The sequence below is a fragment of the Corylus avellana genome, chromosome ca7, assembly GCF_901000735.1.
Source record: "Corylus avellana chromosome ca7, CavTom2PMs-1.0".
Taxonomy (NCBI): domain Eukaryota; kingdom Viridiplantae; phylum Streptophyta; class Magnoliopsida; order Fagales; family Betulaceae; genus Corylus; species Corylus avellana.
The window spans coordinates 2,600,886-2,612,141 of NC_081547.1; the positions used below are offsets into that span (position 1 = coordinate 2,600,886).

The 11,256-nt window shown below is 35.8% G+C and overlaps 1 protein-coding gene across 1 annotated transcript; it reads left to right on the forward strand.

Moving 5' to 3' along the window:
- Positions 1-8,155: 8,155 nt before the first annotated feature.
- On the forward strand, positions 8,156-10,024 carry LOC132187639 (scarecrow-like protein 32). Its single transcript, XM_059602024.1, has 2 exons — positions 8,156-8,395; positions 8,546-10,024. The coding sequence occupies exon 2, from the start codon at positions 8,551-8,553 to the stop codon at positions 9,862-9,864; it is 1,314 nt and encodes a 437-aa protein (XP_059458007.1). The 5' UTR covers positions 8,156-8,395; positions 8,546-8,550; the 3' UTR covers positions 9,865-10,024.
- Positions 10,025-11,256: the final 1,232 nt, after the last annotated feature.

Genomic DNA, 11,256 nt, shown 5'->3' on the forward strand with positions numbered 1-11,256 from the left:
CGCTAACCTATATCCAAACTTCAGTTATAAAGCATATATGCTCTAGGCAGACTCAAGATAATACATAGGTAACCTATAACCCACTTCAAAAAAAAAAGATAGCCCATATTCCAAACTTTTATTTTCTCGGCCATGGGAGTAAAACTTTCACACCGAAACTAATCATCCTCGACTCAAAGGCCAAGATAAAAAACATTTACCTCAAATATCGCTAATGAAAGTAGATATAAGGAGAAGTTAAACAATTATCCAAAAAACAAAAACAAAAACATAATAAAAAGCCAGCAAAACAGCTACAACAATCAGGGTGAGGGTAACAAACCGCACTGGCGCGCATGATGACGAGATGTAGTTGTTTTGTGCTGATGGGCAAATGAAGAGCCGAAAAGCACGGTGAGCCGGCGCATGGCTTAGCGAAACCAGTTGAAGAGATTAGATCTATATTTAAAAAACTAGATCTAAAGCTGAACCGATTCCGAACAGGCAAAGAGCAGCGCAGCACGGTGGAAGGCGGATGAACGCAGCGGAACATAAGCAAAAGGATAATTGGAGTAACTGGACTGGTGAAAAAAACCAACAAAAAAAAAAAAGAAAAAGAAAAAACTAAATAAATAAAAAAGGGGAGGGGGAGGAAAGAAGAGGGAAGTAGAGGGGAGGGGAAATTGGCAAATTGCTCCCTCCTCCCCCACAATTTTCTCTACCTAGGTTTTCTCTTTAGGAAAAAACCTTAGGCCGACTATTTTTTTTCATTGCAATTGATTGTAAAAAATAAAATAAAAAAAAACGTTGTTGATGTTGTATCAACGCCAACTAATATTTTATCCATTTTAACTATTTTGTGAAACATCAGAATGATCTTAGACTGCAACTAGTGCGGACATTTCAATGTATGATGTATGAGATAGCTACATTTTGTTTGTCCACTATTTTGTCTATTATTATGTCACGATGGCGATGCCCTTATAACTCTCGCTTCCTTTTCTGGATAATTGCACTTCGGACTTTGTGCATTTTACTTTTTGGTGCTATTAGCAACATTCATGAGAAACTCATGATTGAATTTTGGACCCCTTTCTAATTACTACACACACATATATATATATTGAATTTTTTCTATAATATAATTTGTAACAAATTTCTATCTACTTAGCATTGCTTTAATTATATATAATATGACTAATTCTTATTTCTATTTCCTACTAAATTCCTCTTAGCATTACAACTGACTAATGCTATACAACACGAATACTCCGCTATGTTAGCAAAATTGATGCAGCGTAGGATTGCGGTGAACAAGAAAACAATAAGTTGAAGAGGTAAATATTTTTAAGATTGTGAGACTATCACAAGAATTAAAGAAATCTTCTCAAACAATAAAGACTATCTATGCTTTAAGGAAAATAATGAAAAAATTCAACTCTGAATATTCTTTGTTGATAAAGAAAACAAATAATAATCATAAACTGAATTGTTAAAGGCTATAAGCATATATTTATAGCCCAAGACTTCTAACCCTAAAATAACAATGAAATAAAGTTAATTTAGAAGTCTACGAAAGACAACTAAACCAAATAAAAGACTAACAAAAAAACCTAATTCAAATAAAGACTGAAAGATAAGATAGAATAAACGACTAACAAAGTAACCTAATAAAAAACTAAAAGATAAGATAATATAAGATAAGCATTGAATTCCGATCTACATAAAAAATTTAGAAGCCATTATATATATTACTTTGAATACAGGTTAATTTAAAGATTAGAACACCCTCTAACATTATTATAGTAAAATATTTATGAGATATTAAAATGTGATATATAACAATTTTTCTATTTTTATATACAAAATTACACACACCCATATAGACCGTCATTAAATTATTTAACCCGCAAAAGTTGACTTCAACTGTAATGTAATTTTTTCAACAGTTGGGATTTAGTTTGAAATTTTTAATCAGAACGAGAAAAAGTTAAGTGTTATAGCATTAGCAGCAGTTTCTTTTTTATTTTCTCTAAGTTTAAGGCAAAAAATTACTTTTTGCTTTCTTATGAAAAATATTTCACAATAGCTTTCATTCTTTTTTCTTATATCATTTAAATATTATTTCTTTATAAAATATAAGTTTTCTACTTACCCTCACTTTTTTCACAAAATTCAAACATAATTCCCAATTAAAGACAAAAAGATGAAAGTGGAGAGAGAGGAAAGATAAATGTTAATAATAAAATAATGTATAGGGAACCACTTTTGGTTCTCTACATATTAGGAAACACTGTAACAACCATCGAGGGTTGGTTAAATGTAGAAAATCTGATGTAAGTAATTTTTTTAAAATTTAAGAAAAACTTCACTTTGGCTCCCTGAACTTTCACCTTATTTTACAAACCTTCTCTGAACTTTCAAATCTCCCATTTTGGACCCTGAACTTTCAATTACTCTCAATTAAAATTCTTTCATCAATTTTAGCCGTTAAAAATACAAAAAAAGAGACTAAAATATCCTTGTTTTTTATTTATTTTTTAAATAAAAAAAGTTTTGGAAGTTAGAATTTTATATAAAAATCAGAAGTATAAACATCATATTTAAAATCTGATGGAAGAGCTTACATTGAGAGTAATTGAAAATTTAGAGTCTAAAATGAAAGGTTTGGAAGTCAAGAAAAAATTTGTAAAATAAAGTAAAAGTTCATATAGCCAACTAAAATTTTTTTTAAATATAAAAAAGGAAATGACATATAAGACATTGTTGGTACCTCTAAATATAGAGGTTAAAAAGAACTACGGCAGACGTGTGGTACCTGAGCCAAATCCGTAGAGAAAGGGCAGTAGGTGGTAAAGATGAATGTTTTATCGTCGTGTGTTCTTTGACAGCTGATTGGTCTGACGTAGCCGTACAGGGTAGTGGGGACCATGTTCCAAAGAGATAAGTTTATAGGCCAACACGAAGTCGTGTCAGACAAGGGACTTCACGTGATGTAGGCCCGCAAGAGACGAACGAGAAACATCTATTGGGCCAGCCCACGCGCCGAGATCGTTGACCCGACCTCCTCGGATGCCCCTAATCCCTGGGGGGGACATGGGTGCTGACGTCAGAGAATGTTTTCTCGCACGTGATTATGCAAGTGGGACGGCCACCCTGGCACCTTCACTTTTTTTTCTTTTGTTTTTTTACTCAAAGCCGGAGACGGGGGATGGAGGATGATCTTCACTTCATGATAAAGGTAAAGTAATTACTTGCAAAAAAAATAAAAAAGGAAGGAATTACAAAAGAACTGGTCCGTGCGTGAAATGCGCTCAATTATCTTAAATTAATGGAGAAATTTTTATTTTTTTTTTGTAAATAATTTTATGAAATTTATTATTTTAAAAAATATGTATAATCTCATGGAATGTGACGTACACTCATGGGATGAAATGGTGACATGTTAGTTAAAATTCAACTTTTTAGAAAGAAAATTTGATAAATATAACATTTCCGGTCCATTAAATTGAGGGTGAGTTACTTCCTTGGGGCCACCCTTAGAACAAGGCCTCCATAGCCCAGGCATGCTCTAGCTAGAAGGTAGTTAGGTTATGGGCCCAATTTGCTCCTATAGCGGAGGAGCAGCTAGTTGACTAGAAGGTGCCCATATGAGACCATGGGTCAAGCATGGCCTGGTTCGGTCTAGGCCTATATATACAATGTGTGAAAACTTCAAAATGCTGGCATTAGCCTGCCTTCGCAAGATTTCTGGTGTGATTTTGGCAACCCAAGCCCAGAACTAGAAGGCTGCACGCGGTTTGGGCCCAGCCCAACTGTACTTGTGTGATAAGTGACTCAACATTTTCTGGATTTTTTGAACAAAAGGATTGGTTTTTGGAGAACATTTTGTCGTATTTGTTTGGAAAAGTGTTCGAGGTTATATAAAAGTAAAAATATTTTTGAGTGTTATGTGTTTTGGATTATTTGCTAATGTTTTTATTTTAAAAATAGAAAATAAAAGGAGACCGACAAAACTTTAACAATTAAAACACTTTTACCTCCACATAAGTACTTCAATACTTGTCTTGCACATGACGTCCACACGTGCCCTGTTACGAAATCTATTTCATGGTCAACATTTTATTTTATAGATCTAAAAATATACATGATGTCATACCATTTAAAAATTTTAAATCATGTGACATTGTGTATACAATTATATGCTGACTGTAAAATAGCTTATCTCCATTTTAGGAGTCATTTTCAAGTGGAATGAAGAGTATCGTTATCTCCATATTAGGGGGTAACAAGGCGTGCATTCATTTTGCTTTACAATGATGCTTCGGAATTGGAAATAAGATCTTTTCCATTTGAAGTGAAATATTGGGTATACATTTTATAGTTTAGATGTTGTTTTATTTCATCCAAAGGTGTCAATAATGTTACGTCATATAACAATTGTAAAATAAAATAACAACATATTTATCAAGCGTTATATATATATTGAAAGAGTTTTTTTTTTTTTATAAATTTTTTTTAAAATGTCCATATCTCACCTACTAAAGCAAATTATTGAGTCAACTTTCTTTTTTTTTTTTTCGTTTAAGAAAGACAAGAATTCTCAAGGTAGCAAACATTCTTTAGACAATTTATTTATTTTAATACAAATAAAAAGGAGAGAGAGAAAAAAAGAAAGAAAGATGGCGGGTGGGGTTGTGTCGTCTATGTAGTGGGGCAGTACAACATATGGAGTGTAAATATGAACAATCACGTGGTATATGAATCATCGGCAGGAGCAGCTTTAAATACTTGAAATTAAATGTTGACGAGAAAATTGGACAGCAGCAACGACATGGGAATTGGGAAGCAGTAGATCTGGCTCTGGGAATATACGGCCTCTTCGTGCATTTTTATTGGCCGGGAATTTAGCCTTAAAGAAGAATCATAAACAATATTATCCACTCTCTGCCAATCTCTAAAGCCCCATATATATATGGACATTATTTTTTATTTTTTATTTTTTTGGATGAATATATATTATGTTATCACTTATTCAACACGATATTTTTAGAATTTTTTCAGATCTTTGATCGGTAAATGACAAAGTTGAATGTTCAAAGTAGAGTTTCATCCACCAAAAAAGACAATAATTTCTTCGTTGGATTACTTTACAAATGATTTTCTTACTTTTCTTTCTTTCTTTTTTTTTTTTCTTAAAAAAAAAAAAAAATCTGATTGTTATTTTCCCTCTCTCTCTCTCTCTCTCTCTCTATCTCAATTTGTATGGTTTATATCAAACAAGAAAAGTGTTTTTTGTATATATGTACCTCTGAATTAATATCTTTTTATTCGTGTTGTTAATTTTGAATTAAAATGAAGCATATAATTGAATTCATACTATGAAGCACACATGAGATATATACAATACACGTGCAAATAAATCTATCCATTAAATAAGTGGACAGAAGTGAAAAGAAAAATAGGCCTCCCAGCTACCATCTATACCGTCTATTGTCTAAGATGCTTTTGCTATAAATCAAAATAAATAAATAGAAGACATAAACAAATAGAAGTAGAAAAAGCACATGCGTTTTTTTGTTTTCAAGTTAAATTATAATTCTACGTTTCTGAGCCAAACCATACCCCATACTTTGTTTATCGGATTTTGCAATTTTAATTAGCATCCTAGATTTATAATCCACCCACCAAACTTTTGAAAAAGGACAATCTACTCCTTCAAATTAACTACCTAAACTTTCAATTTTGCTCTCTCTATTTTCATTTTTTTGTTAACCTAGACAGAAAATACATGCATCTTGTGACTCACACACACATGATTGAAATTGTTCATTATACCCCTTATCAAATGTGTAATGAAGGCTTACTTGGCCACAATGTTTTTTTTTTTTTTAAAAAAAAAAATTTATTATATGATGCAGGTATAATTAATAATTTCAGCCACATGTGGGTCACATGACGCATTGTCTGTCTAAGTTAACAAAAAAATGCTAAACGAAAAGGGCAAACTAAAAGTGTTGGGTAGTTTGGGAGAGTCGATTGTTATTTTTTAAAGTTTGGTGGGATAATGACTAATCGGGTGTAAGTTGGAGGGGGAATAACATGTTTAATTTTTTCTTTCATAATTGGTATTTTTGTTACTTCCATGCGATTGATTAAGTACCACATGCATGCAATAATTAGCGAATAGAAAGAAAGAAAGAAAGAAAAAAAAAATTACACATGAACACATTCATAGAGGTCATGTTGTTAAATCTTTTATATATATATATATATAAAAGATTTAACAACATGACCTCTATGAATGTGTTCATGTGTAATTTTTTTTTTCTTTCTTTCTTTCTATTCGCTAATTATATATATATATATATATATATATAACCCTATCAGATGGCAGGCTCTTGTAATGAGTGAGTTGGTTCTTTCAGGCTTGTAGCGGACAAATTTTGCACAACTCACGCTGAAAATTGTATGAGAGGGTGATTGTCGTTTTCCTGTAGCTCAACATTCGAAGCTGCTGTCTGTACGCCCTTGGCTTCCATATGTTTTGGACAAGTTCCTCAATAAACAAATAATACATAGTCCTAAGTGTGTGTGCTTAGAATGAAAGATTTAAAGCAAAAAACAAATGCTTATCAATTTGGGTATCTAAAGCACATGGTTCCATTCCTTACTTTCATGCTTTCACCTTTATCTTCTGCCTTGTCTTAATGAAGGAAAACCGAAGACCAATGTGGATGCCACAGAATTCCCTTATCAGAAATTCCAAAAACCTGCTTGAAAAATGTTTGCTTTTGCCCTTATGTCCTCTAGTTCTTGTATCTCAAGTTTAGGAATCCTCCTCAAAATTCTCATGGGGAGGGGGATTATTAAAATCACTCCTTTAACTTATCTGATTTTCCGTATATGCTTCCCCCGGATTCTTCTTATACTCTTTCTTTATGATCTGTGTGCTTTTTGAGACCCTCCCAACGATGATTAAAAATTCTGTTTCAAATCTGTACAGTGAAAAAGAATGGCAAAAGCGAGTCAGCTTTCGCTGCTAATTAAGAGGGCTTATTTTGAAAAGTTTTTCTTCCCCAATCACATGTTAACAAGTTGTAAAAAAGTGGCATGCATGCTTTTTGTTGTTGTTATTAATAGTATTACCATCGTCATCATCATATCTATCTTAAGGTGCATGGCATGCATGATTGAGTAGTCTATTTAAGGTGGGGCTGCGGTTGGGAGGGGAACCAGTCCTTGAATAAGGGAACAAAAGGGAGAATATCACATGCGGGGTGCAGGAATCCATGAGGAATATAAAGATAATGGACCGATCGAAGGGGAGGGGAGTGCCCTTCACATGAAATTATCAGGCCACTTAAATTCGATCCACTCACATGCAAGCTCCACATTCAAATTTGTAGTGAATTTGTAGTGAATATATATATATATATATGCGCAGAATTAAGGATATGATATGAAAAGTGGTGAAGGATAAGGTGTTATAAATTTGAGGGGAGGGAAATAATGAAAGAGATCGAAGCTATATATTTCTATATCCTAATTGGCTTGACAATGACCATTCTTGTCTCATCGATGCATGTAAAGTTTGGCTGCCATGACATGACTCCTTTGAGGGACCCCGACTTTATCTCTTTAATTAAAGAATAAAGGGAGGCCAATCAAAGGGCACCCCTAATCATAAATGCGGTTGTAGTTCAACCCCACCTAAACATAAATATGAATATTGAATAAGAATAAGGTGTACGTTTTAAAGCTTCAAAAAAATGGAAACAGAGGACGAGAAAGAAAGAGCAGCTGCATAAAATGATTTGTTCATGATATGATGGCCCGTGAGTGAGTATGCCAATTGCCAGAGCTTGACTGCCTCCAATCCCCACCACACCATTACATGACAAAATCACAACTCCCACATCCGGACAACCTCCTGGCCGGCTACTTCACAAGACTCCAAAATCCAACAGAAGCATCCCCCACACATCCCACCTCCAGCTCCTCTCGTTTTTATATATATCGCACCTCTCTTTTTCTCTCTCTCTCTCTTACCTAATCCAGAAAATCAGAAAAAAGGGGATATCAAGAGGGGATTAGACCCTTTTGTAGCATGAAAAAGGTTGTTCAATCACTGTTTTTATAGCCTCATTTTACCCTGCATGGCAACTGAAAAGCCTGTAATTTGCTGAGAAGGGTCTGTTTTGCCCAATTTTGACTTCAATCAAAGTTTTTTTTTTTTTTTTTTGGGATGAGAGTTTCCCCCTTGTTGTGATCAGTCCCTTTTTCCCTTCGGAAGAACAACAAAATCCTCAAAGAAAAAGCTGAACTGTCAATTTTCTTCGATTCATTTGCAGAATTCCCCCCAAATCGTACTGGCAAAATTTTAGCTCTATTGGATCGTTTCCCAATGGCAAAGGTACCCACTACTAGTCTGGTCTCTTTCTCTCTTTCTGCTCCTCCTGATTTCTGATCAATTCCCTTTTTCCTTTCTTCCTTTCTGCCCTTCTCTCTCTCTCTCTCTCTCTCTCTCTCTTAATGATGCAATTCACTGAGGCTCCACCACAAGCCTTAATGCACCAAATGACTCCATTTTCCAATCCCACCATGAACAAAAGCCAAATTCACAGGACTCGGCCATGGCCCGGCTTTCCCACATCAAAAGCCTTAGGAAGCTTCGGTGATGCCAATTGCATGGAGCAACTACTCGTCCACTGCGCCAACGCAATCGAAAGCAACGACGCCACTCTAGCCCAACAAATCCTATGGGTCTTGAACAATATTGCACCCCCCGACGGCGACTCCAATCAACGCCTTGCTTGCGGCTTCCTCCGCGCCCTTATTGCACGCGCCGCCAAAAGCGGTAGCTGTAAACTTCAGCTCGCCGCCATGGCGAACGCCAACACCAATCTCACCATAGACACCCACAGATTCTCAGTCATCGAGCTCGCTAGCTTTGTCGACTTAACCCCTTGGCACCGCTTCGGCTTCTCCGCAGCCAACGCCGCAATTTTAGAAGCCGTTGAAGGGTATTCCGTCATTCACATCGTCGATTTAAGCTTGACACATTGCATGCAGATTCCTACCCTGATTGATGCCATTGCTAGCCGCCACGAGGTCCCTCCTCTCCTCAAGCTCACCGTAGCTGCTGCCGTAGACGATATCCCCCCAATGCTTGATCTTTCTTACGAGGAATTGGGCTCGAAGCTCGTCAATTTCGCCAGGTCTAAGAACGTTATGATGGAGTTTCGAGTGAGCCCTTCAAGTTATAAAGATGGGTTCGCCACCTTAATCGAACAACTTCGTATGCAACATTTAGTGTACGCCGGCGAAAGCGGCGAGGCGCTGGTTGTTAACTGCCACATGATGCTTCATTACATCCCGGAAGAATCGTTCGAAAGTTGTTATGCCTTCGAAAGCTCCTCTCTCCGAACGATGTTTCTAAAATCGCTTCGGAGCTTGGACCCCACCATCGTGGTTCTAGTAGACGAAGATGCAGATTTGACATCGAATAATATGGTGTGTAGGTTAAGGTCGGCGTTTAACTATCTGTGGATTCCGTACGACACGATGGACACGTTTCTTCCGCATGGGAGTAAGCAGAGGCAATGGTACGAGGCGGATATTTGCTGGAAGATTGAGAATGTGATTGCTCATGAGGGGCTTCAGAGGGTTGAGCGGCTTGAGCCACGGAGCCGGTGGGTGCAACGAATGAGGAACGCCAACTTTCGCGGCTTGCCTTTTGCGGAGGATGCGGTGTCGGAGGTGAAGACCATGCTGGATGAGCATGCGGCTGGGTGGGGGTTGAAGAAGGAAGAAGAAGATCTTGTGCTTACATGGAAAGGACACAATGTTGTGTTTGCCACCGCTTGGCTGCCAGCTGCTTGATGAAGGAATATTTTTATTCTTTCACCTTAATTAATTTTTAGTCTATCTTCTTCTATTTTAGAGAGTAGATGAGAGCTTATTGTGATGAAGGTTTTTGTATTCACGTTGCCAAGAATTTGATACAATTTTCTTCGATCTGGCTCTTTTAACCTAATTAAGAAATCTCCCTAGCTCCCTCTCTCTCTCTCTCTCTCTTATAGAATATTCTAGCAAATTTTTGGTGTGTGCCAATTTTTCTGATCACAATTTGTTATTATCTTGATCATATTTTCGCACGGACCCATGATTCGATTTTTCGTAGGAAAAAGAAATCAAAATTGCTTCTGTTCTGTACTCTTCAGGGGGGAAGGGGACTCACAGCAGTTTAATTAATGTGGAAGAAGAACATCATGTTCGATCATATATAGAGCTTTTAATTTCATAAATCAGCTTGTATAGCTGGCTGAGTTGCTTTTCTCCTTCTGGCTGCCTACTACTTTTTTCTTTCTTTTTTTTGGCTCGAATAAATTTGTAATAGAAGCTCTCTCCTCCAGATGAAATCCATTTTTGCCTGGTAGGTAGAGACTGATCTGCAGATTTTTGTGGTGATCTGAAATAAGAATATCTAGCTAGGAGATCTAAACAGCACCCCAGATGTTCAAAGAACCTTGGACTCTTTAATTACTAATAGTTCTAGAAAATGGTTGAGTGGTGTTTCTATTCCGGGAGTTTGCCAGAAAGGGCTTTGCAATTACGGGAATGTTTGTCTTGATGATGTTGTGCGCTATATATGATTCTAAGTGTTTACATAATTTAAGTGCAATATTAATTGTGTGTATAAATAAGGTTTTTGAACACTTTTTTCATGTAAGTCAGTTTTTAAGAATAAGTTTTAGCTTAAAATTTCTCACATGATTTGATAATACATCAAGTATATATGATATCGGGTACAGTTTGTCAAGTATGTGATTGAATGAGTTGCAGTTTTGTAGACGAGTCATGGAAAAGAAGATTTATTGGCTGGATTAAAATATCTTGGTACTATATATATGTGTGTGGAGTTGCCACAAGAAAAAATGATTATCATCGAGTCTGTATCGATAAAATGGGTCGCCATGAATGTTAGCAGCATGATGATATATACTTAATGTTGACAAAACCAAGAAAAATCAATGAATTTGCAGAAATTTTAAACAAAACTAAAACTACCTTAATTGCAATATTGATTTTGTACCGGTAGACTGAACTTCTTGAACTAGATTAATTTTTGGATATTAACGGCCTATTTTGTCATTTTTACATAGTAAACATTAGAATTGGAAAAATTTGGTGAAATAGAAAATTATATTCCTTTGAATAACATTTCTAAAGCCATCAAGATTGGTTTCATATTATGTCGGAACTACAATATAT